The sequence below is a fragment of the Protopterus annectens genome, chromosome 3.part1 (genome assembly GCF_019279795.1).
Source record: "Protopterus annectens isolate FY-2018-M chromosome 3.part1, PAN1.0, whole genome shotgun sequence".
Lineage (NCBI taxonomy): Eukaryota > Metazoa > Chordata > Ceratodontiformes > Protopteridae > Protopterus > Protopterus annectens.
This window is the reverse complement of record NC_056732.1, coordinates 377,885,641-377,913,585: the sequence shown is the minus strand read 5'-3', so window position 1 is coordinate 377,913,585 and position 27,945 is coordinate 377,885,641. Positions and strand designations below refer to the sequence as shown.

Below are 27,945 nucleotides of genomic sequence, written 5' to 3'. Positions count from 1 at the left end.
TAGGAACCCCAGGCCGCACTGACAGGGATGGCTCCGAAGCCGATGTCGGGGCCGAGCTCATCAGCGCCGACGCTCCGAGAGGGAGAACGGGGTCGGACAAGGGTCCGATGCCACTCGCCCCCTCGGAGCCGGCGAGAGAGACCAGGCGCCCGGATCCCTCCAATGAAGGCATCAAGGAAGAGATCGGAACAGAGGACGCCGGAGCCGAAGGGGGAGGTATCGGCTCCGACACCACAACAATCATGGCTCCGAGGAGCTCCGGCTCCGAACTCTGACTGAGAGTCGAAGGAGGAATAGTAGGTGGAGTTGAAATAGCCACTGTCTGATGAGACAGGCTATGAAGCATTTGGGCCAGTGCCTGAGACTTTAACAGTCTACTGACCACTCTCTCAAGGTCATGGTCGGAAAGCCTGGACAACCGAGTAGAACGGCTCCGATGGCTCCGCTCCGAGAGCAAGGGTGACCCCGGAGCCGAATGGATCGATTCCAAAGATGGGGATCTGGACCTTTTCCTGGAGATGGATGGAGCCGAAGGAGCCAAAGATACGTCGGCTTCAGCCGGAACCGACCGTGAGAGTAGAGGCTCAGCGGTATCAGTGCCGAGTGGAGCCGATGCCGGAAGCTGCGGCATAGAAGTATCGGCTCCAGCCGGAGCCGATCTTGCCACAGATGGTGAGCCAGCAGCTGAAGGCTTAGGACTCGGAGCTGACGGTTTGGCTGGCTTCGAGGGCTTCCCCGGCACAGACTTAGACGGGGAGCCCTCGGGCTTTAATAAGCCCCTTAAGATTAATTTGTTCCTGCGCTCCTGCAGGACTCTTGGGCTGAATGCATGGCACACAGAACAAGAGTCCTGCAGGTGCAGAGGTCCCAGGCAGTAAACACAAGAAGTGTGACCGTCTGTCAGAGACATCTTCTGACAGCACGAGTCACACTTCTTGAAGCCTGAGACCTTTGTGTCCTTCGACATAGTGCTGTCGAAGTAAAAGGGCACAAATGTAAAAAACACACAAACACACATGCCCAAATCCACACAAACTAAGAAAAACAGGGATACAGGGGTACAAACACACCACAAACACAGTACAGAATCCCTGTCAGGAATTAGGAAAGGGGCAGGCCTAAGGCCTAACCTAAAGGGAGGGATGTATAATTTGGGATAAGGGGAAAGAAAGGTTACTAACGGGGAAAAGGTTTTAAATTAACCGTTAAGTTAGTCTAAACAAGAAAGGAGTGGGAAACTAAGTAGAAAGGTACTATATATATATATATATATATATATATATATATATATATATATATATATAAAAACTCCAAGACTTACCAAGAGCCGGTAAAAATGCACCTCGCAGGCGAAAGCGGCAAACGAGATCTGGGTAGTTATTGCCTAGCATCATGGGATATAGGGTTGCCTCGAGCCGGTAAAATTAGCTCTCGAGCTTTAGTAAGTGGCCGAGTCGGTGCCGAACCCATCCAGCAAGAATGAAGGCGAGATTGACAACTTAACATTGGGCAATGCTTGAAGTTCCAATACCCTCCTAGCAGACGTAATAGCCACCAAAAAGGCAGTTTTCCAAGATAGGAACTGTAAATCTACTGATGTCATGGGCTTAAAGGGAGGGGAGACTGGAGCCTGAAGTACAAAGATGAGGTCCCATGGAGGTGTAGGATCCTTCACTGGGGGTCTTAAAAGAAAGGTACCTCTAAGGAAGGTCTTGCAAAGTCTGGAAGAAGGCAGAGAAGCCATGTTTTCCCCCACATGGAAGTTAGAGATGGCAGCCAGTTGGACTTTAACGGTAAAAGAACTAGCACCTTGGTGAAAGATACCAGCTAGAAATTCCAAAACAGCCGAAACTGGAGCCGTAAATGGATCTAGATCCCATTGAGTGGCCCATATAGAGGACCGTTTCCACTTGCTACAATATATTTTTCTGGTAGAAGACTTGTGAGCCACCACCAAAATGGCCTTGACTGGAGAGGATAAACTGGGAGTCCTAATCATTAATGGAACTGGAGCAGCTAAGCAGTGAGTTTCAGACTGTCCAGGTCTGGGTGAGGAATCCCCGGGGGATGCGAAATGAGATTCGGAACTGGATCCAAGATCCATGGTGGAACTGCCAGGTGAGACCAAAGGGAGGGGAACCAGATTTGGTGAGGCCAGAATGGGGCAATGAGGATTACTGTGCTCCCCAACCTGTGAGCTTTCTGAAGAAACTTCAGAATGAGAGATAACGGGGGGGGGGGTGTAAGCATAAAGAAGACCAGGAGGCCAAGCATGAACCAGTGCATCTCTCGGGGCTTCCCCTTGAGGTGGGCGGGATTCAGACCAAAGAACTTGCTGCATTTCATGGTGGAAGGAGATGCGAAGAGATCACAGCAAGGCTGACCCCACTTGAGGAAGATATATTCCGCTACTGAGGATTCAGAGACCACTCGTAAGGCATCAGAATAGTCCTGCTAAGCCTGTCCATCAGAATGTTGGACCTTCCCAGAATGTGCGTTGACACCAGAAAGCGGCTGGTGGAAATCGCTCATTCCCACACTCTCATGGATTCACGACAAAGGGGGTAAGATCTGGTTCCACCCTGCTTGTTGATATACCAGACTACTGACATGTTGTTTGACTGAATAGCAATAGTCCCTAGAGGAAGATGGGCATGAAGGGCCTGCAACTCTAGAAGAAATGCCCTCATCTCCAGGACAGTGATATGCAAATTGGTCGCGAAGGGGACTACATGCCTTGAACTGTCCTTCCCGAGCAATACCCCCCCCCCCACCCTAGCTGGGAAACGTCCGTGGTCACCGTGGTTGTGGGAAAGGATGGAAGAAAGGGACCCGGGGAGAGAATCCACCACTGAAATGGTCTCTGCAAGCCCAGAATATACAGATCGGATGGGACAAAGGTAGATCCAGCAGAGACCATTGAACTGCTAGCGTCCACTGAGAACTCACATATGAAGTTGTGCAAAGGGTAAAAGATTGATTGTGGCTGCCATAGAACCCAGAGCCTGCAGAACTGTCTCCGCTGATGGAAGGTGAGTTTGAAGAGTGTAAAAAACATGAAGTCTTAGATTGTGTACCCTTTCCGGGGTGAGGTAAACCTTCATTTGTATGGTGTCTAGCCAAGCTCCAATAAAGTCTAAACTTTGGACTGGAGTCAGTGACGATTTGCTGAGGTTGACAGTAATGCCCAGATGGTTCGCTAGTAGAAAGATGTAGTCCCTGACCGGGCAAAGTAGAAGCTTGGTGGAGGCAGCAAGGAGCCAATCGTCCACGTAGGGATAGACCTGAATTCCCTGAAGTCTCAGGTGAGCCAGAACAACCGCCATTACTTGGTGAACACCCTTGGGGTTGTGGTGAGACCAAAGGGTAGGGCCCTGAACTGATAGTGATTGGCCTCCAGCCAGAAGTGAAGAAACCTGTGGGACAGCCTGTTCATCTTGATGTGATAGTACGCGTCCTGGAGGTTGATCGAACACATCCAATCCTCTGCCTGCAGATAGGGCAGAATAGACTGAAGGGTGACCACCCAAAATTTCTCCTTGGCTACTGAAAGGTCAAGGTGGAGAGATCCAGAATGGGTCTTAGGTCTCCTGTTTTCTTTGGCACTAAAAAAAACCTGGGATAAATGCCCAATTTGGATTGGTCTCGGGGGATGGGTTGGATGACTCGCTTTCTTAGCAGCTTGTCTATTTCTAGTGCTGCTACCTCCCTTTGTGCGGGTGGAACGTCTGTGAAGTGTTTTGCTGGGAGAGTGGATCCATGAAGGGAATGGAGTAACCTCTGGATATGATTTGCAACACCCAATGGTCTGTTGTTACAGACTCCGACTCCTTTGGGTGTAGCAAAAGATGACCCCTGATCGCCTCCAGAGAAGAGCAGTCAGGCTGCTCCTCAGGGCTGCTGCACGGGTCTGTCAGAGAATGGTTTTCGAGACCCAAAGTTTCTCGGACCCCCCCCCCCCTGCCTCTGGGCCGACGTCTATCATAACCCTCTCTGCCTCTGAGGAAAGATGAGTCCTGAGTGTCCCGGCAGAACTGAGATTTCCAGAACTACATTTTCTTTGTCCCTCGCTGATTCCTAGAGAAGAATCTTTGAGAGGCGGAGAAGCAGATTCCGACGGCAGACAGTGTCTTCCCATCTTTCTCACTCTGGAGCAGTATCTCATGCACGGACTTCCCAAACATGGAAGAACCATCATGGGGGCATTAGCAAAGGACGCCTTGAAGGGTTCCGAGAATTGACAAAGCGGAGCCAGACGTGGAGCCTCATGGCAACGTCAGACCTGGCAGCCCTGGTGGCTCCCTCCATAGCATGGAAAAGCAGGCTCATTGTCATGTTAGCTACTGCCTTAAGAGTGGCCATCTGCGCAAAGAATGTTTTCTTGCCCTCTGGTGGCATGGACTCCAGGGGCGACTCAGTGACTTCGTTAACCAGGTCACGCTGCAGTCGAATGACATGCACCATATAATTCAGTGCCCTTATAGGAAAAGGTTGCTGAAGCATACACATGCTTCTCCAAATGGTCCATGATCCTTGACTCCAGGTCAGGAGGATGGACCATAGAGCTCTCCTGCACAAGCTCTTTCCTTGTGGTGGCTGCCATCACCATAGCATCTACTGGGGACACCTTACTCCAGCTAGTCCTGTCTGTTGGAGAGCTAAATATCTTGTCTGAATGCTTGGGAATAGGCTCCACGATGTCCGTTTCCTTCCATGCCTGAGATGTTATGAGGTCCACAAGCGGGTCCACGGGAGAGGACACCCAGGATGTAGATGGGTCCATGGGGAATGCCTCTAGCAACACTGACTCGTCTGGGGTTGGCTTTTGGGCAGATCACCTCCCCCTTTGGGGGAGGAGTTCCATGATGTCTCCAAAGGAGACATCCTCTTGGGGGGGGGGGGGTGACTTGGGGGAAGGGAACCTTCCCCTTCTTCCAAGTCAGTGTCAACCATGAGTGACTCTGGAGAGGATTCCAGGTGCCTCCTTTTACAAGTCCATTTGCGAGGAGCCTCCTCAATGGGACTCTCTGGAAGGGACTCTCAAACAAGTTGCTCTTGAATGGAGCTCCTTGAGGCACATCGAGCATGGATTGTCTCTGAGAGGACAGGAGAGTCCACGATCTGACAGCTTTTATTTTATTTTATTAACTTTTATGTTTTTAGGACTGTATTTAATAAATTAACATTTATTTTTACTTATACTTTTACATTTATCATTACTTATTCATGATGCTTCTCTGTGACTGGTTAAATTACTGATGTAATAGATGATCTTTTACTATATAAGGATCTCTTTGGTGATTTTAAAATGGTCTGATGAAGCATCTTTGAATGGGTGGGAAAGCGCTTACCAACTAATAAAATTCCTTAATGATTTCTCTGCCTTGTTTCGTCCTATACACTTTTCATTTATTTGTGGGAGTATTTATGTGTGTTAGGACATTTATCCAATGAGCTGTATCATTTTATTTGTTTTGTACGTCTGCAAAGATAAGCAAGTCATCTAAATATGGAAAAATGTAAATACCTTGCAGTATGCAGCAGGCTATCATAGGAGCCAGACACTTTGTGGACACCTCTGGAGCAATGAATAGACCAAAGAGTAATGCAAAGACCTGAGAAGGTGATCCACCAGCAGAGTGGTTAAGGTGTTTACCTCACAGACACAAAGTACATGATTTGGTCCTCACCTCTGCAGGAAAATTGCTAGGCTTAAAATGGCAGATGACAGCACTTAGTATTTACTTATAAAACCTTAAGAAATGTCTGGAATCTGGATCTGCAGAAATGTGACAACATGCATCTTTTTAATGTAAGGTTGCTAGAAAACTCAAACAGAGTATAAGGAGTAACAAGTTGTGAAGAGACAGCATTTTGAACATGGAACTATCACAAACTGATTCAGAAAAGAAAATCTAGAATTTCTTTCTTTGGCTCTAGGAACATCCATCCAGCAATCCATCCATCCATCCATCCATCCATCCATCCATCCATCCATCCATCCATCCAGAAGCTCTTTTCCCATTTTTCAAATGGGGTCAGGGTGTCTCTTCAACAGTGACAATTGTCTAGAGCCAAGGTATCCTGGAATAAAACCCTTCCCCTAACTGCAGAGGAGGGACAGCTTCTATCATCTCTGTGCAAGAGTATGTTGGATGACAGAAGGGAAAGAAAAGAGCCTAGTCTGGCAGGTGAGAAGGAATCCCTCGAAAGGAATAAAGAGACTCCTACTACCGTCTGCCTAAAATACTATTTCTTCTCACTTAATCCTATATTAACTACTCCAGGTTTTCATTTTTTTAATCCAAGCTAATATTCTATGATTTCTCTCTCATCACTACCTCTTCTCCTCTGGCTATTTTAAATCCATACTCCTACCCATCTTATTTCTCCCTCATTACTACATCATCTCCTCTGGTTATTTCATATCCATGCTCCAATCTATCTTATTCTGCCTGTGGTCTATAATACTTTTTAACTCACTATGTAAGAAGCACTCATATTGTTATTGTTAAAGTTTGTTGAATATATTTACAGCTGACATGTATTTATTAATTGTTGAATTCCTACTTATTTTCTGTTGTACAACTATTTGAAACTTTTATTGTAAAATCTTACTTATTGTTTTGTGCAAATTCATGTGGAGCTTTTCCTCCCCGAGCATCTGCTGAAAAGGGGTTCTGCCCTATTGGATCACCCCAGTAAACAAATGTAAAAAATAAAATAGTAAAATAAACCTGAAACCTTAATACAGTACTCTCAGAACTCATCTGTCTGAAACAATCTATTGTCAAAAACAGAAATGGAGATTCATTCTTTCTGGAAGGATTAAAGGACTGCTGGGCTGGGAGAGAAGTTGGAAATCCCTTATGTAGTCATTCAGACTTTTAATAGACTGTCCTTTGTTCTGGGGGGGGGGTCCTGGGGGGGGGGGTCCTGCTTTTTTTTTAAATCTCTTTCCCACTGCTTCTTAAAACTGATTTCAAGTAGCTTGCTGGGACTATTTATTTTGCTTTTAAAGAAAGTAAAGAAGGGAGAAATGAATTAATTTGCATACCTAGAGAAGGACAGCTGAAAACTCTTGAGAGATCCCTTGCATCAGCTTACCTGTCTTATTACACATTTTAATGATCTCTGCAGTAGCCGGCCCAAAAACGAGTTCACTATCCAATGGAGAAGACAAAATCTCATTCTGATATCCTCTGGTAGGTTTTGAGAATGCAGCCAGGCAAACTTCCTCATAACAGTTCCAGTGGCAGTAATCCTGGAAGTGCCATCAGCAGAATCATACATATTTCAAACAGTGGGTAGTCAACTTGAGACACAGGAGACACCAAGCTGTACAAAGTATATTTCTCACAACAGGAAACAGTTGCCAAAATATTTCTCAAATTCTCAAGAGGAAAGCATAAATTTCAACACATGAGCTTGAAAGTTGAGAATTCTATGAACAAGTGCTGCTGAAGAATATGTTTTTCTCCATATTTATAAAAACACTTTCCATTCTTGTCAGAAAGAGAGGAATTACTACTAAGCATGTATTTATAAGGAAAGAGAGGAATTACTACTAACCATGTACTTATCAGGAACTAAATTTATTAAAGCAATACCTGCTGAGTCAGATCTGGGATGATAGCTGGTTATAAAATTATTCAGGCAAAAACAAAAGCAATACAGACTAATTATGTCCCCACTAGTAATTTGGTACAAATGTACCCCTTCTTCTGGGGACATGAGAAGCTTAAATATTTGGGGATATGGTTTGGGCATGATATTTAAAAAGCAGTTAAAGAAAGGTGGGAGGATACAGCTTTGAAAACTGTAAAAATGATGACAATGTAAAATGATGGTTATGGAGATGGTGACAACATTCTGGTGGTTAAGATACTTATAGCACTGTTGATATTATATATATAATTAGCATATTTTTTAATCAAATGTTGGAATATGGAGGAAAAATAATAAAAGAATTGATGGAATTTTACTGGGAGAATATGAAACAGAGTGCAATGGGTGAAAATACTATTGGCAAAAGTCAGAGGGGGCATATTTCAAAGCCATGCAGATCAGGATTTTGCATTTCATGCAGATACAAAGTTGGAATTCCAAGCAGAAACAGATGCTGAAGGGATAATCAGGGATAGTAAGTGATTTTTGAGGAAGAGAGATATGGGATATGGTGCAGAGAAACACTGGGTGATGGTAGAAGCCAGAGTGAGTGTATGTAGGGATACATGAAAAAGTTATTACAACTTGAGGAAATATAACCAAGGCTACATAAAATCTCTCCTATAAGTTTGGAATGCAGGCAATAAGAAAGTAGAAATCATGAGGGCTTCAAGACTATGAAGCAGTAAAGACAGAGATGACAGATTCTGGGAACCACATCATGTACGCACTTAAGTCAATGCACCCCAAGTACCAATATGATTCTATCTTAGTCTATGTGGGTGTAAATGACTTGAGGCATACCTCACTGGACTATAGGAAAAGAGACATACTGAATCTCTCAGAAAATGTGTCACACGTTACGAGCCTTGTAATGAGCAGCATTCTATCTTCACCAAGGATGATGCCACAGTATGAACACAGAATCAAAGCATATTATTTTTAGGCTAATCCTACATTAACATCAATGACAAATAATCTGTCATATTAATGTAGGACCCACATTGTTTCCCTCCCTCCTAAACTTCCTGCAAGCAGAGTATTTTGTTTGACAGTCAAGTTAACACCTGCAGTGGTCTCAGAGAAGAAAGCTGCATTTTACTTAGTTATGTAAATATGCAATGGATTTGGAAAACGGTGGTAATAATATGTACATATTAACCCATTCACAAAAACAGATATATTACCTTCCATTACATTTATATTCTTTTCAGATATTAATTTCAAACTAAATATGCAGCAGATTGAAAAGCTTCCAAGGTAAAGGAAATGTTTCTCCCAGTCAGTTAAATATTAATTTCTAAGGAGATGTACTTTAAACGAAAGCCAATTTCTGACATTAATATCCTCAAGCACACAGAGTAGTCAAATTTGAATTTATATGTAAATAAGAATGCATGTTTATGCCAATTCACATTCAGAATTAGAACAATGTCTCTCCAGTGTAAGAATTAATGCACTCACATCTGCAGTTTAGGTCAAAAACAGCCTTTACAGACTCATTCATTTAAAATATCATATGTATACATACCTTAGGCCCCATTGGTCCTGGCAGGCCAACTGGTCCTGGCAATCCTGGGAGGCCGGGAGGTCCTGGTCTACCCTTAAAGAAGAAACAAAATATTACTTGTATTCCTAGATACAAGGCACAGCAAAGTTAGTCGTGAAAACTAACTAGCACAGACCTTGGCGGGCTTATTTTGTTTTAGATTTGTAAATTCAAATGTTTCTCCTCATAGTGAAACTGAAACACATGTACTGAAAATGTTGGAATCCAAGATGAAAAACTGTGCTAACTCTGTAGCACACTGCCATAAAATCAGTAGCCAGAGTCAGATATAAATGAACCAAAAAAAAAATATGTTCTTACCATAACGTTCCATGTTTGTTGTCCTTTATCTCGCCTTCCTTCTTTCTGGTTGGGTTCGGAGCCGATCTCGGCTCCGACTTGGCCACTTCTAAAGCTTGAAGAGTCCTTACTGGCTCGAGGCTAACCCCCTATCCCAGCATGCTTAGCGGTAGCTACCCAGATCTCATTTGTGAGAACTAACCACTAGACAGGAAAATTATGAATTACCCCGTAAAGGAGGTAACTAAACAATACTGGTTTCCTTGTATCAAAAACAACAGAACAACCATGCTGACAAGGACAATACCAAAAGCTGAAAGCAAAGGAAATGGCACACTTAGTATAGGCTCGGTTCTGAAGCTCAGAAGGGCTAGATTATAGCATGTCTCATCCTATTTTCACTATTTTTCAATACTGTTTCTTTGCCCATTGAACACACTTGCCCCAAGTCACCAAGTAGTGCAAATTCATATGCATCATAACATCTATTTTTAAGGCTAACACAACAGTACTACATTGATTCTCATATTACACAGGACTGCTGACTTCAAACTCACTTGGATCACACACAGCTTTTTTTAAACTTCCACTTGTATTTGTATTTGTATTTCTATCCAAACCTTTTGGACAAGCAAAGTTTTTAATTTCATCATAACACTCACTTGGTTTACCAGTCATGTATAAACAATGCAATGTCAATTTAACCTATGCACATTTTAATGTTTCATTTTATTATTTGGCTGTTCTTTTGCTCAAAACAGTCTCAATTGTTTCTTAATGCAACTCAGCTCTAACCAAACATGTGACTAATTAACATCCTCATTTAAACAGTTGCCTCACTGCAGGCAACTGTTTTTGACTTGAAAAAGCTTGGCATTCTCCAAGCGAAAGCGCTTGTCTGATTTTGCTGTTCTGTACCTACTGACTTTGGATTTTACCATTTGGTCTGATTTTGCTGCTTTGTACCAACTGTCTTTGGATTTTTACCACTTGGCAACTAATAAAGGACTTACCTTTTTTACGAACTATTGTCTTCACTTTGCGGTTCTGGAACTACTCTTCTAGGTAACTAAACAATACTGGTTTCCTTGTATCAAAAACAACAGAACAACCATGCTGACAAGGACAATACCAAAAGCTGAAAGCAAAGGAAACTCAGCCAAATCAGCCAAAAAAAGGGAAATTCCTCTCAATCATCCAGGATGGGGGATGGAGGGATGCAAGAAGGAAGGCGAGATAAAGGACAACAAACATGGAACGTTATGGTAACATAACTTCTTTATGTTATGTTGTCCATCTCGCCTTCCTTCTTTCTGGCTGGGACAGCGTCCCCAGCACCTAAATCCTGGGTGGCTCACTGGAAAAGAGACGTCAGAACCGTGGAACCAAAGGATGCCCTGTTCCGAGAGGCCATGTCCTTTTTGTAATGAGTAATGAAGGTATGGGGAGTAGCCCATGTTGCTGCCACACAAATACTACCTAAAGGAAGCTTAGCTTGAAAGGCTATGGAAGTAGCCAAGGAACTAGTAGAATGTCCCCTTACTTTACCTGGGACTGACACATTCCGAGACTCATAAGCATGAGTAATAGTATTGGACATCCATTTTGAAAGAGTCACTTTGGAAACTGGTGAGCCTATCTTGCTCTGAGAGAAGGACACAAACAGCTGATCTGGTTTTCTGATGTCCTTGGTTCTTTGAAGATAAAATCGTAACTGCCTGTGGACATCCAATTGATGTAATTTATACTCTGCCTTATTGCCATAATCTGGAAAGAAAACAGGAAGTTCAATTGATTGATTCAAATTATACTCTGAACAGACTTTTGGTAAAAAGGAAGGATTAGTTCTAAGGGATACTCTATCCTTGTGAAAGATCATATAAGGCGGGCAGATGGAAAGTGCCTGTAACGTGGAAACCTGCCTAGCTGATGTAACAGCAATCAGGAAAAGGGCCTTCCATAAAAACTTTAGAGGACAAGAAGCGGCTTGTTCAAAGGGAGGAAGAATCAGAGCAGCTAGTACTAAATTTAAATTCCAAGGGTGGAGAGGTTCTCGGATAGGAGACCTTAAGAAGGCAGCACCTTTCAAAAAGGCCTTACAAAGCTTATGGGACATGACGTTAGAACCTAGAAAGCCCACATGAAAATTAGAAATAGCAGCCAGTTGAACATGAATTATAGCAGCCGCTGCTCCTTTTTCGAAGGTTTCTGCCAGGAAGTCCAAGATTTTTGCATTTGGAGCTGTAAAGGGATCAATGTCATTTTGCTCGGCCCAGAGGGAGAACATCTTCCATTTACTAGCGTAAAGTTTCCTAGTAGTTGGTTTATGAGAAGAGACTAAAATATGTTGAACCATAGGTGAGATATCAGGGAGCCTGGCTACGATCGGAAGTGGAGAAACCAAGCTGTCAGCTTGAGAGTTTGAATGGATGGATGAAGAGCGCCCGACTGATGTGTCAGGAGGTCAGAAACTGGGTCCAGAATCCAAGGCTGCTCTTTCAGGTAATGCCACAGGAACAGGAACCATATCTGACAAGGCCAATACAGGGCAATGAGGATCAGTTTGCGACTCAGCAACTTTGCTTTCTGAAGAACTTTTGAAATTAAAGGAAAGGGGAGGGAAGGGCAAATTGTGGACCAGTGCATCTCTGGGTGACTGCCACAGTGGGGGAACTAGGGCAAAGCAGCTGCAGCATTTGTTTTTTAGTTGAGAGGCAAAAAGATTGCAGGATGGCTGGCCCCATCTGTGGAAGATCATATCCACCACATCTTGTTTCAGAGACCACTCGTGGGGCATGAGGAATGCCCTGCTGAGCTTGTCCACTATCATGTTGGACTTCCCCGGAATGTGCGTTGCAACCAGAAAAAACTGAGATGAGATTGTCCATTGCCATACTTGAAGGGCCTCCCGACATAAGGGGTAAGATTTGGTTCTGCCCTGTTTCTTGATGTACCACACTACTGACATGTTGTCAGTCTGAATTGCTATATAGCCTAAGGGGAGAGAGTCGTGAAGTGCTTGCAACGCTAATAACACCACTCTCATCTCCAGGACATTGATGTGCAAATGGTACTCGTGAGGTTGCCAAGTTCCTTGGACTGTCTGTCCCAGATAATGCCCCCCCCCCCATCTGGGAAGCATCCATGGTAACTGTGGCTACCGGATGAGGGGCTACAAAGGGTCTGCCTAGAGTGACTAGGGGAGAGTGGACCCACCACTGTAGATCTTTCTTGCAAGCATCCATGATTAAGATCATGTGTGATATTGGTAAGTCCTGATACGACCACTGAGTGAAGAGGAGTTTTTGCAGAAAACTCATATGGTAATGAGCTAACGGAACTAGAATAATGGCAGCCGCCATCAATCCCAAGACCTTTAGGACAAATCGAGCCTGAACCTTTGACTTTGACAAGAGGAGAGAGACCTTACCTCGAATGGCAAGCACCCTTTCTTGTGGGAGCTTGGCTATCATGTCTCTTATACTTAGTTGAGCGCCTATGAAAGTAATACACTGAGAGTGCAACAAGGCAGATTTTTCGTAATTTATTGTGATTCCTAGGTGTGCACAAGTGTGAATTATGTGGTTTTTGGCCCTTAAGAGGTGATGCTCGGTGGTGGCAGTGAGCAGCCAGTCATCTAGATAAGGAAATACCTGGAATCCCAAATGTCTCAGGTGAACCATCACTACTGCCATGCATTTGGTGAACACCCTGGGGGATGTGGTGAGACCAAAGGGCAAAGCTCTGAACTGGTAATGACTGGCTCCAGCCGGAAGCGTAAATGTCTCCTGGACCGCCTGTCCATTTTTATATGGCAGTACGCGTCCTGGAGATCGATTGAGCACATCCAATCATCCTGGCCCAAAAAGGGTAGAATGGACTGCAGTGTCACCATCCGGAACTTGGTCTTCTTTACTGACCTGTTTAACTTGCTGAGATCCAAGATAGGTCTCTAGGCCCCTGTCTTTTTTGGAACTAAAAAGAACTTTGCGTAAGTTCTGGATTCTATCTGGTCTGCGGGGACTTCCTGAATGGCTCTTTTTTGCAGCAAAGTTTTTACTTCTATGGCTGCTTGATCCCAAAGATTGGGTGGAATATCTGGGATTGATGATATTTAACTTCTTGGGAGTGTTTGGGAGAAGGGAATTTTGTAACCCCTGGATATTATACACTGTAGCCACTTGTCTTCTGTTATACCTTGCCAGGCTCTTGGGTACAGTGATATTCTGCCCCAACTGCCTCCAGAGGTGAGCAGCCAGGCAATCCTTCAGGGATTCTGAAAGGGCCTGGCAGAGAACGTATCCCTGTCACCCTGTTGCGGACCTCCCCTGCCCCAAGGTCGGCGTCTCCCATTATTTCCCCCTCTGCCTCTGGGGGAATTATCTCCAGGAGTGTCTAGCGAAGCTCCCTGGGATTTATGGAACCACATTTTGCCACTCTTTTGGCCTTTGGGATAAGGCCGGGATGGAGTGGAAAAACAGACTCCTACGGCAGAGAGAGTTTTGCCATCTCGTTCACTCCTGGTAAGAGTCTCTTGAACTTGTGGCCCGAACAAGGCCAAGCCGTCAAAGGGGGCGTTCGTAAAGGAGGACTTGAAGGGCTCTGCAAATTGACAAAGGTACATCCAGGAGTGTCTGTGAAGAGCCATTCCTGTGCCTGCAGCCCTACTTGCTCCATCTGCTGCCTAAGAAATCAAGCGCATGGAGGAGTTAACAATGGAGGCTAGGGTCACTAGCTGGTTAGCCGACTTGGAAGCTGACCCCTCATCTGAAGGATCCTGGAGGGTATCTCCCAGCTCTTTAAGGAAATCCCTCTGAAGTCTTGTGAAATGTGTCAAATAGTTCAGCGACCGAAGAGTAAAGGCCACTGAAAAGAAAACATGCTTCCCATATCTATCCATGGCTCTAGACTCCTTGTTTGATGGATGGATAGAAGAGGAAGTCTCCGCAAGTTCCTTTTTGGTGGCTGCTGCCATCATCATAGCATCAACTGGCATGCCTTTGGAGAGAAAGGTCTTGTCCTCTGGAGCGGTCATGAATTTGTTAGGCCTTCTCGGAACGGGCTCCATAGTCTCTGGAGCACTCCACACGTTTCGACTCACAACAGACAAAAGTGGGTCGAAAGGCGGAGACACCCAGGAGGTGGAAGGTCGGGAACCAAATGTGTCCAGGTACACGGACTCGTTCTCAGAAGGGGCAAGGGACTTCCAGTTTCCCCTCTGCCTAAGGATCTCCAGGATGTCTGAGAATGAGACATCTTCAGAGGGGGACCGTGGGGACCCTTCTGAGTCATCCAAATCCGTGTCAGAGGTGACGGACTCAGGGGAGTCCACATGTTTCCTCTTACATTTTTTCTTCCTGGGAACCTCTTCTGAGGCATTCTCAGGAGAGGATTCGGAAGAAGAGAGGTCACCCTGTATGGCGTCCTGGGGCATCGGTTCCCTAAGCTTGGGACAGAGAGAAGGATCCAAGGCAGACACTGGTATCGATGGGGATGAAGCCAATGGAGTTGAGGGTGGGGCTTTCTCGGTGGACAGCAAACTTCTCATCACCTCAAAGGCGCCGCGATCTGGAACAGAGGGAGGCTCCAGCTCCGAGGAGCCTGAAGACCTCCTCCGCACTGAAGGCAATGGCTCCGAGGCAGATGTGGGTGCCAAACTCACCTGCGCCGAGGCCCTGAGAGGGAGAGAGGGGTTGGACAAGGGTCCGATGCCACTTCCCCCCCTTGGAGGCGATGAGGGAGTCTCAGCGCCCAGAACCCTTGACGGAGCGGACTGCCGAGGAGGTCAAAGCGAATGTCGGAATAAGGGTTGCCGGAACCGACGGTTCCACCACTACTACTTCCATACACTCTGGCTCTGAACTGGATGCAGTTGGAGGAGGAACAGAGACAGGGACTGGTTCGGACAAGGGCGCCACTTCCTTCTGGCCTGAGCCCGACAACAATTGAGCAAATACCCGTGTCTTGAGCAGCCTCTTCACCACTCTCTCCACATCATCCGATAAACTCCTGGATGATTGAGAGGAGTGGGCCGAGAACCAGTGACTACTTGCCACTGACTGCAAAAGTGGAGACTGAGGCACAGATCTCATCGGGCCCAAAGAATGGGAATCTCGATTTCTTTTGAGTCCAGGATGTCTCCAAAGTCACAAATGGAGCCACCAGAGAAAAGGACTCTTCGGAGCCAACAATCCGCTTCGAAGGATCAGAAGATTTTGATTTTGTCTTTGTTGGCACCGAAGGTGAAGCTGACGAAGATGCCAGTTTGTCATCAGATTTTTTAGAAGGCCGAGTATCCGATGCAACCTCAACCTGAGGTTTTAATAACCCTCTCAATATCAGTTTGTTGCACCCCTCCTGCAAAACCCATGCACTAAAAGCATGGCAAAGAAAGCACTGGTCCTGCAGGTGGACCGCACCTAAACAATAAACACAACTCGTGTGCCTGTCCATAAGGGACATTTTTTGGCAACACGAGTTGCATTTCTTAAATCCTGATTGCTTTGTAGGTTCTTTAGACATCATAAACACAAAGTGATAAACAACAATAAAGAGTGTATATATTTTTTTAAGGAAAGAAAGGAGGGAAAGAAGAGGAGGGGGTAGCCTCTAAGTTAAACGGCTACTGCTCCCAAAGGGAGAAAGCCTCTAACTAAAACGGCTTCGCCCTAAGTAGCAAAGAGGGAAAAAGGAACAAGACAACAACCCTCAAGAAAAAAACAGGCTGCCGACAACACACAGAAAAAATGCCTGACAGGAAATGGCCTAACAACAGCAAACAACAACTGTAACGAGGATAAGGGTGATAAGTAAGAGAAACTCTAACTTCTAATGTAAATTTAGCCTAAGCAAATAACAATTTTGACAGAAAAAATTGACTACTTAGCCTGAGCCAGCAGAAGACAATCTCAATGCTGCAAGCAGCAAATGAGATCTGGGTAGCTACCGCTAAGCATGCTGGGATATGGGGTTAGCCCCGAGCCAGTAAGGACTCTTCGAGCGTTAGAAGTGGCCGAGTCAGAGCCGAGATCGGCTCCGAACCCAACCAGAAAGAAGGAAGGCGAGATGGACAACATAACATCAGAAATATTTTGAAAAATGGAAAAGCTACTTCAGAAAGAAAGGGGTTCAAGGACAAAGCCTTCCTTGAAGAAGAGAAAACAAGGACAAAATATCAACATGAAAATAAAAATGCACACCATCACAAATCATGCAGAAAACAGAAAATCCAGTAATGACTATTGTTTGCATCTAATTTCAGATCATATGTAGCAATGAAAAAAAGAAGTTATGTACTTACCATAATTAGGGTTGCCACCTTTCCATTTTTTTTTTCAGACCATTCGGAAATCAAATTAATTCTCCCATAGTCCGGAAAACACTGTACAAACTCCAGTATTCGGTTTCAAAAAAGGAAACAGATTATCGGAGTTTGTATATCAGCTGATTTACTATGCTTATTTACAGAAAAGCATAATAAGTCAGCCCAAAACAGGCAGCAGGAGCAGAAAAAGAGGGCGTTCCCCGTCAGGTGATGTAATCGTGACATCACAAAAACAGGTCGAATATGGGCGGGAGAGGGGTGGGCGGGGTTACTGGTGATGCAAGGGGGTGGGCTTTAGTCCGGTTTTATCCACAAGGAAAGGTGGCAACCCTAACCATAATGCTCTGTCTGTGTTGTCCATTTCCATTCTTCCTGAACAACTGGGTTCAGATCCGACTCAGATGATTTTTACAGCTTGTGGCTACTGAAAACTTTCAAGCTCCTCCCTTACCCATAATGCTCTAGTCCCCTACCATACCTCACAGCTTGTTTGCTGGCCTTAGAGCTTCATAGGAATATTAGAACAGTAGTATGAGAAACCAATACCTGGAGCTCCAACACTGGTTCCTTTATTACCTTCATGTTCTTCCAGAAGTCATAAACTAAATGGCAAGGAGTTGGAGGGAGGGGAGATGAGGAAAAATGAAAATGGAAAACACAGATGGAACATTATGGTGAGTACATAACTCCTTTATCTCATGTTGTCAATTTTCATTCATTCCTCAACAATTGGGACACAGAGTCCCCATCTAACTGAATCCTCTTCATTAAAGATTGTAGCCAGAAACTCAAGAAAGGGTCAATGACTTTTTGCTGTGCCAAAAAAAAAAAAAAAAAAAAATCTTTTCCATTTACTTCTGTAAACCTTCCTAGTGGAAGCTTTATGGGAAGATAAAAGTATATGACAGACAGGGAAGGAAATAGCCTAAGTTGTCTATCAATGGAAGTGGAGAAACCATGCAGTCAACCTTAGGCCTGAAATGTCCTGGTGAATCATGTTTGTTGGGGGAGACAGGAGGTCTGGATTTGGATCCAGAATCCATGGAGGGGGAACTAGATGAGACCAGAGAAGGGGGAAATCAAATCTGATGAGGTTAATAAGTGGCAATGAGGACACTTTGTACTTGACTCGAGATGCTATCTGGAGAAATTTGTGGATTAAGAGGGTTGAGGGATATGCACAGAGGACTCCGGGGGAACTAATCGTGGAAGAGAGCATCTCTAGGTGAATCCCCTGGTGGGGGGATCAGGGCAAAGAACATGCTGCACTTGTTGTTGAGGAAAGATGCAAAGAGACAGCAGTAGGGTTGGCCCCATTGGCGGAATATCTTTTCATGTTGAGAGATCACTCTTGAGGTAAGAAAATGGACCTGCTCAACTTGTTTGCTATCATGATGGATTTCTCCAGAATGTGTGTTGCTATCAGAAATTGACTGGATAAGATCACCCATTGCCACATTCTCAAAGCTTCTCGACTCAAAGGGTAAGATCTGGTCCCTCCTTGTTTGCTGATGTACCATACCACTGACATACTGTCCATTTGAATCACAATAGTCCCAGAAGGGAGACAGTCTTGAAAGGCCTGCAATCCTCTCATTTCTAGGACACTGATATGCACGTTGGTCTCTTCGGGGGATCATGTGCCTTGGACTGTCTTTCCCAAGAAGTGCCACCACTGACCCAATTTGGGAAGCGTCCGTAGTCACTACGGCCTTGGGCTATAGAAGAATGAAGGGACAGCCTTGTAAAATCTGATCTGAGCGAATTTGCCACAAGAGGTACTGTTTGCAAGCCTGAGTTATTCTGATTTGGGTGGACATAGGTTGATGTGGATTGGACCACTGAGTAGTTAAGGTCCATTGAAGAATTCTCATATGTTATCTTGCTAGCAGAACTAGAACTATCACAGCAGACACTGACCCTAAAGCTTGCAGAATCAATTGAGCTAATAGAGAAGAATTCTGAATTATCTTTTTGACTTGAAATTGAATAGTTTGTACCCTTGGCAAAAATAAGGCCTCTGTGAACTCTAATGCCTGAGATGGTTCTAGCTGAGATTTGTTGTGGTTGATGATAATTCCTAGATGAAGGCAAATCTGGAGTACACAGACTTGTGCTTTTATCAGAAGATGCCTGGTCAGAGTGGTTATGAGCTAGTCATCCAAGTGCAGAACCCCCCGAAATCTCTGCAGTCTCAAGTGAGCTGCTACTACTGCCATGCATTTGGTGAACACCCTAGGGCTATGCATTTGGTGAGGCCAAAGAGCAGTGCTCTGAACAGGTAATGACTGGCTCCCAGCCAGAAACGTAGGTATATCCTGGATCATCTGTTCATTTTTATGTGATACTACGTATCCAGAAGACCTGTTGAGCACATCTAGTCGTCCTTGTGCAGGAAAGGCAAAATGAACTGATCCATGACCATCAGGAACTTTGTATACTGAACCAATTTGTTCAGATTGTTGAGATCCAAAATTAGTCTTCAATCCAGTTTTCTTTGGCACTAAAATGAATCATAAGTTCTGGACTCTATCTGGTCTGGGGGGACCTCTTGGATGACTCTTTTTTTTTTCTAGCAGCTTTTTTATTTCTAGAGTTGCTGCTTTCCTCTGACTGGGTGGAGCATTGGTTATTTTGTTTAATGCTGAAGGAGGGGTAGGGAAAAGGGAATAATATAACCTCTGGAAATAATTCTCTGCACCCATGCATCTCTTACAATGTCTAGCCAGAATCTCTGGTGCAGGGATAGATGACCCCTGACTGCCTGCAGACGTGTACAATCGGGCCTCCTTTTAGGAGCGCTGATAGGGTCTCTCAGAGAAGGAGTCTCCAGACTCCTGGTTCTGCGGGCCTACTCTGCCACATGGGTAGTGTCTTCCCTTAGACCCCCACCCCCACCCCTGGGAGAACTATCTCTAAGTGGATCTTGGAAAGGACGCTGAAGCTTTCTGAACCACATTTCTCAACCACCTTGTTGAACCCTACAGAAGGTTCTTTGAGGAGGTCAAAAAACATATCCACCTGCAGACCCTCTTCTGTTGACAGTTTCTTCAATAATACACCAGCCACTACTCCAAAATCCAGAGCACATAAATTGCTACTGTACCTCTTCTGTTTTAACTCAATCAACAAAATAACACCAAAAGACTTAACTAGACAAAATAACTACAGCTACAGTCCATTCACCATCCACAACCCCTTTTACCCATTTTTGCACATGCAGTCAGTGTGTCACTTCAACAGTGACAATTCAACTACAGTCAAGGTTTACACCACAGGGTGGCTAGCCCTGCCACGTTTTTTCTCCCAGACCACACTCTGCTACAGTCATGAATCACATAATACACTTTACGTTGCTACAGCTGTATAGCACTATACTATGTAAATTCTTAGCATACATATATATTCTAATATTAATCACTAAGACCATTCCTAATAGCTTTAAGCATGCACTTATATTGCCATGTCCAAAAGTACCCCCTAGATAATGATTAACCTGTCACAAACATCACAAACATATGCTCAGTAGCAGAAATACTAGGGAAAAATAGTTTATGCAGAAATGATGGAATACATACAGAGGTATGATTCTTTCCAAAAACAACATGATTTTCACCCCAAATATAGCAACGTAACTGCTGTTTTCTCCTTAACTAATCAATTTTGGAATTCACAGACCACTTGCATACTGTATAAAGCCATGCAAATGGATTTAACAGTGAACAAGGGTTTTATGAGTTACAGAAGCCTTGCTGCTCAGTAGTGCTACTCTGCAGTACTGAAAAGTAGGGTTTTTCACAGCTGCACATAAATGTGGAAATCTGTAGGTGTGGTACATCCCTGGTATGCAAGATCAATGCAGAGCAGTATGTACAATGCTTAAATGTAAACAGCTGTTGACCCTATGCATTCTAATGGAAGAAATAGAACAGTGCAAAGCTAATCCTCTTCACGTTGCTGAAACTGCTGATTCAGGTAATTGTGCACTGGAGTGTGTGTGTGCGAGCGCGTGTGTGTAACAGCGCATGTGAATGTGTGTGTCTGTGCAACTGTGGACAAGACAGTGTGTGTGTGTGTGCGTGTGTGTGTGTGTGTGTGTGTGTGTGTGTGTGTGTGTGTGTAGTTAATGGAACTGTATACATATGTGTATGTGTGTATATATATATATATATATATATATATATATATATATATATATATATATGACATATAATCACCAAGGCCCACAAATCCTCTAATACCATAAACAGAAGTTTCAAAACTGACCTTAGTTCTCCTTCAAATCAGCTTACTAAAAACAGCTTAACTGTCAACACACAACAAAATTATTCATGTTTTGTTGACTGCATTAGTCCCAGCCCTATAACCCACAATACCATGCGCTAACTCCCCAGATCTCATTTGGTAGCTAACACGTAGTATAAATTTATTATTATAATCCTCATTTCCAAGTACGGACTCCCTGCTAGTAACACTAAGATACGGGGAAACCGTAACATATTATATCTCATGAAATGGAAGGACTCAGAGACCTTCAAGTCTGTCCCGGCTAGGGGGCAGGAGGGAGGGACGCAAGAAAGAAGGCGAGAAGAAGACAACTAACATGGAACGTTATGGTAAGAACATAACTTCTTAATGTTAAGTTGTCATTCTCGCCTTCATTCTTGCTGGATGGGACAGCGTCCCTAGCACCTTAGTCCTGGGTGGCTCAATGGAACAGACTCCTGAGTATGGTGGAACCAAAGTCAGCTCTATTTCTGGAGGCTATATCAAGTTTGTAATGGGCAATAAAGGTATGTTGGGAAGCCCATGTAGCTGCTGCACATATGGCATCTAATGGTAACCTTGCTTGAAAGGCCGTTGATGTTGATAGTGCCCTAGTTGAATGAGCCTTAGGCCTAGACAGAAGTTGCCTGTGTCTCAACTCATAGACAAAGGTAATAATAGATGTCAACCATCTGGAAAGAGTAACCTTTGATACTGGAAGCCCTTTCTTTCCTTCAGCATAAGAGAGAAAGAGCTGGTCTGACTTTCTGAGTTGTTTTTTCCTGTCTAGATAATACCGTAGTTGGCGATGAACATCCAATGAATGTAATTTCTGTTCAGCCCTGTTGGAATAGTCTGGGAAGAAGACAGGCAAGTCAATAGAGTGGTTTAGATTTGCTTCAGAGGACACTTTCGGTAGGAAGGAAGGATTTGTTCTGAGAGTTACCCTGTCTTTATGAAAAACCAAATAAGGGGGACGGACAGACAAGGCTTGAAGTTCCGATACCCTTCTGGCAGATGTTCTGGCAGATGTTATGGCTACTAAAAACAGAGTTTTCCAAGAAAGAAGCTTGAGGGAGCAAGAGGCTGCGGGTTCAAAGGGAGGCAGAATCAATGACGTTAGAACCAAATTCAAATCCCATTGTGGGGGCGGATCCTTAACTGGAGGTCTAAGCAAAAAGATGCCCTTGAGAAAGGCTTTACAGAGTTTGTGGGACATAATATTTGCTTCTGAGAGCCCCACATGAAAATTAGCAATGGCCGCTAATTGTACTCTGATAGTGGCTGACGATGACTCTGAATGAAAGAGCTCCGCCAGAAAGTCTAGAACCTTATGAATGGGTGCATGGAAAGGATCTAAGGACCTAGCTTGTGCCCAGAGCGAAAAACGCTTCCATTTACTCGCATACGTCTTCCTAGTATTGGACTTATGGGAAGCCAGAATGATATCACGGACAGGAGGAGAAATAAGGGGAAGCCTGGCTATGGCTGGAAGTGGAGCAACCAAGCTGTGAGGTTGAGGGGATGAAGAGACTGATGCAGCTTGCCCATGAGATGGGTCAACAGATCCGGAAGGGGTTCCAGATGCCAAGGCTGTTCCAGTAGGTAACTGTGCAGGAATGGAAACCATACTTGTTGAGGCCAAAACGGAGCAATGAGGATCATTTTGGATCTCAATGCGGTTGCTTTCTGAATTAATTGTGGGATCAACAGTAAGGGAGGAAAGGCATATAGAAGACCCCGGGGCCAATCGTGAACAAGAGCGTCTCTGGGGGGATGGCCTGGTAGAGGAAAGAGTGTGAAGAAGTCGAGGCACTTGCTGTTTTGAGGAGTTGTGAAAAGATCGCAGCAAGGCTGGCCCCACTTCTGAAATATTCTGTCTGCTACCGCTTGATTTAGAGACCACTCGTGAGGCATGAGGATAGTTCTGCTCAATCTGTCCGCTATGACGTTGGACTTCCCGGGGATGTGCGTTGCTATCAGAAACCGTTGAGAGGAAATCGCCCATTGCCAAAGTCTGAGTGCTTCTTGACATAGGGGGTAGGACTTTGTTCCGCCCTGCTTGTTTATGTACCACACCACAGACATATTGTCTGTTTGAATTGCTATAGTCCCTGTGGGAAGAGAGCTCTGAAGGGCTTGCAACGTTAAAAGCACCGCCCTCATCTTCAGGACATTTATGTGCAGGTGGCATTCTAAATGGTGCCATGTGCCCTGGACCGTCCTGCCCTGATAGTGCCCCCCCACCCGATCAGGGAGGCATCCGTTGTCATCGTGGCAACTGGTGGGGGGGAGAACAAAGGGTCTGCCCTGAAAAAGCTGAGTGGAAACCATCCACCAGGAGAGATGATTCTTGCATGATGGGGTTATCAAGATGTTGTGAGTCATTGGGTGCCGTTGAAAGGACCACTGAGAAAACAGCATCCACTGAAGGATCCTCATGTGGAAGCGGGCTAATGAGAGTAGAAGGATCGCCGCTGCCATGAGACCTAACGCTTTCAATACTAGCTTGACTTGTACTCTGTTGGACTGAAACAGGAACTGAACATTCCGCTGTATGTCTGTCACTCTCTGAGGTGGTAATGTTGCAGACATTTCTGTGGTGTTTAACACGGCGCCTATAAAGTTTATACATTGACAAGGCGACAAGGAGGATTTTGCAAAATTTATAGAAATACCTAGATTGTTGCAAAGTTGAATATTGTAATCCCTGGCCATTATAAGATGCTGCTTGGTGGTAGTGGAAATGAGACAGTCGTCTAGATATGGAAACACCTGGAATCCTTTTTGTCTCAGGTGAGCCATGACCACTGCCAAGCATTTGGTGAACACCCGGGGGGCTGTGGTGAGACCAAAGGGTAGGGTTCTGAATTGATAATGACTGGCTCCCAGCCGGAAGCGGAGAAACCTCCTGGAGCGCCTGTGTATCTTTATATGATAGTACGCGTCCTGCAGGTCTAACGAGCACATCCAGTTGTCTCTGCCCAAAAAGGGTACAATGGACTGCAGTGTTACCATCCAAAATTTTGTCTTTTGTACAGAGTTGTTCAATTTGCTGAGGTCCAAAATGGGTCTCCAGCCTCCAGTCTTTTTTGTACCAAAAAGAATCTGGAGTAGATTCCGGATCCTAGCTGATCTGCTGGGACTGCCTGGATGATTCTTTTTTTTTAACAGCTTTTTTATTTCTAGCTGTGCCTGACCCCTTTGTGCGGGTGGTACGTCTGGTAGGGGTCTTGGCGGTTGTACCGGAGGGGAAGTGAAGGGAATTTTGTAACCCTTGGATATGATCTTCTGTACCCATTTGTCTTGGGAGAGGGATTGCCAGGCTTCCGGGTACAGAGATAATCTTCCCCTGACTGCCTCCGAAGGCGGACAGTCGGGCAGCTTCTCAGGGATGCTGAAAGGGTTGGTCAGGGAAGGATTCCCTGGAACCCTGGTTCTGTGGACCCCCTCTGCCCCTGGGGCGGCATCTGTTATTGTTCCCCCCTCTGCCTCTGGGGGGAAATTCACCACGTGTGGCAGGCGTGACTCCCTGTGGTTTGCGGAACCACATCTTTCCACCCCTCTGTCCCTTAGGATAAGGTCTAGAAGGTGTGGAAAAATGGACTCCCACGGCAGAGAGAGTCTTACCATCTTGCTCGCATCTGGTGAGGGTATTCTTCACCTGAGGTCCAAACAATTCTGAACCATCAAAGGGGGTGTTGGTGAAGGACGCCTTGAAGGGATCGGCAAAGTTACAGAGTCGCATCCAAGCGTGACGTCTCAACGCAACACCTGTGCCTGCAGCCCTACTCGCTCCATCGGCTGTGTAGGAGATAAGCCGCATGGAGGAGTTAACAATGGAATTCAGGGTGGCCAGCTGGGAGTTCATCTTGTCCTGATACCCCACAGCAGAAGGATCCTGTACAGTTTCACCCACTTCTTTGAGTAAGTCTCTCTGAAGGCGGGTGAAATGACATAAATAGTTCAGCGATCGCGTAGTAAAGGTCGCTGAAGCAAATGTCCGCTTACCGTACCTGTCCATGGTCCTGGACTCTTTGTTAGGAGGATGAACAGGTACAGAAGGATCAGCCAATTCCTTCTTAGTGGCTGCTGCTACCACCATAGCATCAACTGAAACACCTTTGGTGAGAAAGGATTTGTCCTCTGGAGCAGAAATAAATTTAGAGGGCCTCCTAGGGGTAGGTTCCATTGAATCAGGAGCTGCCCACGCCTTTCTAGCCACTACCTCCAATAGTGGGTCGAAAGTGGGAGACACCCAGGAGGTGGAAGGGCAAGATCCAAAAGCGTCAAGGTAAACCGACTCGTCCTCGGAGGGTTTGAGAGTGGACCAATTTCCCCTCTGTTTCAGGATCTCTAGGATGTCTGAAAAAGAGACATCCTCAGAGGGGGATCTCGGGGAACCCTCCGACTCATCCAAGTCGGTGTCCGACGTGACAGACTCGGGGGAGTCTATGTGCTTCCTCTTGCACTTTCTTTTCCTAGGGGGTTCCCCTGAAGCTTCAGGGGAGGCCTCGGAAGAGGAGGAGACACCCAAAGTGGGTACCCTATGCTTTGGATCTCTGCTGTCAGATGCAGGAGGATGGCCAGAGACCGTAACAGGCACTGTAGAGGGAGGAGCTGCAGAACTTAACCTTGGAGTGGACACTGGGTCCAGCACGCTCCTCATCACCTCGAAGGCTCCCCTATCAGGTACCAAGGGCAGTCCCGGCTCCGAAGAGACCCGAACCACTCCCGGCACCGACAGAGAAGGCTCTGAGAATGATGTCGGGGCCAAACTAACCAGAGCCGAAGCTCTGAGAGGGAGAGCGGGGTCGGACAAGGGTCCGATGCCACTCGCCCCCTCGGAGCCGACAATGGAGTCCCGGCGCCCGGACCTCTCCACGGACGGAACCAATGAAGAGGTCGGAGCCAACGACACTGGAGCCGAAGGTGGAAGTATCGGCTCCAACGTGGGCAAGGTTACGGTTCCGACAAACTCCGGCTCCAAACTCGAGAGGTGAATCGGAGGAGGAATCGATAGCGGTACCGAAGGAGCCACAGTCTGCTGAGACGGGCTTTGGAGCATTTGGGCTAGTGCCTGAGATTTTATGAGCCTACTGACCACCCTCTCAATATCGTGGTCGGAAAGTCTGGATGACCTAGATGAGTGAGTCCTATGACTCCACTCCGATAGGAAAGGTGATCACGGAGCCGATCGGACGGATTCTAGTGAGGGGGATCTAGAGCGCTTGAGCGCTGGGGTCGGCTCCGATGCAGTTTTCGGAGCAGATACCACTTTGCCCGCCTCGGATCCGATTGGAACCGATGTCAGAGCCATCTCAATAATGCCAGTCCTCAACTCAGAAGCTGGAGCTGAGGGTTTGGCAGTTTTTGAAGACTTCCCCGAGCCAGACTTGGACGGGGAGTCATCGGGCTTTAATAAGCCCCTTAAGATGAGCTTATTACGACGCTCCTGCAGGACTCTTGAACTAAACCCGTGACAGACGGAACAAGAGTCCTGCAGGTGTAAAGGCCCTAAGCAGTAGACACAAGAAGTGTGACCGTCTGTCAGAGACATTTTCTGACAGCACGAGTCACATTTCTTGAATCCCGAGACCTTAGCGTCTTTGGACATAGTCCTAACAACAGCAAACACAGTAATCACAGTCGGTCCACACACACTCTCAACTTATAACTAGAAAAAAGTTAAGGGAACTGACTAAACACCACACACAGACACTGTAAGGGGTGGGGAAAACTAAGGTAAAGCCCATAGGCCCAACGATAAAAATTAACTAAAGATGGGAAGAAGGGCTACAAAAGGACTGTAATGAATAAAACAATCGATAGGGACCTAACAAAGGGAATCTATCTGGAAAACTACCTGAAATATAGTACTATAGAAAAAATTATCTTTACTGACCTGAGCCGGTAACAAAAAGGCAACCTCGCAGCGAAGCGGCAAACGAGATCTGGGGAGTTAGCGCATGATATTGTGGGTTATAGGGCTGCCTCGAGCCGGTAAAAATAGCTCTCGAGCTATAGTATAGGCCGAGTCGGAGCCGAGGATCGGCTCCGAACCCCATCCAGCAAGAATGAAGGCGAGAATGACAACTTAACATCAAAGCTTCAATTTTATTAGTTTTCGTATTATCTTTTGTTAAGTCTCTTTCCACATATCCTTAGCTGCCACACCAGAATCATTTTTAATCCATACTCCTACATATTTCATTTTATCTTGTCCCCATAAATAGCCCAAAAATAATTTGTGTGTGGGTACATAATTTACCGCTGTTGCCTTTATTTTAGCTTCATTAATTTTGTATCCCAAAAAGATTTGAAACTGTCTCAAAATGTTCCACAACACTGTAATCTCTCTTTCTGGTTTTGTAAGGTATAAAATAATATTATCTACAAATAGAGCCAGCTTTTTTGATGATCATACCAATTATATCCTTGAATTTCTGAGTACCTTATTTTCTTTGCCAGTGGTTCTAAATATATTTCAAATAACAAATGGGAAAAAAAACTCCCTTGACTGGTTACTCTGCTTGAGCAGAAATTCTCACCCACCACCCACTTTAATTTTTGCCGCTGATCCCTCATATATCTTCCTAATCAACCTTATAATTTTTTCAGGAAATGCAAATGCTTCCATTGACCTGCTCATAAAGTCCAAGCTTACTCTGTCAAATGCTTTCTCTGCATCAAGACCCCCCAACGGCAATGGCATCTTCTTACATTCTGCCTCCCTCTGGATCATCAGTGCTCTGCTAATGTTGTCAAATGTTTGCCTCCCCTCCACAAATCCAGACTGATCGATATCTATCAATTTTGGCATTACTTTTGTCTTTCT

General features: G+C 45.2%; 1 protein-coding gene across 1 annotated transcript in view; it reads right to left on the bottom strand.

The window, feature by feature from the left end:
* Positions 1 to 27,945, bottom strand: part of COLQ (collagen like tail subunit of asymmetric acetylcholinesterase) — a 3,098,435-nt gene that overhangs the window by 1,492,510 nt on the left and 1,577,980 nt on the right. The window contains exon 6 of the mRNA XM_044066844.1: positions 9,200 to 9,271. Within this exon, the coding sequence (XP_043922779.1) occupies positions 9,200 to 9,271 (72 nt within the window). The remainder of the gene's footprint in view (positions 1 to 9,199; positions 9,272 to 27,945) is intronic.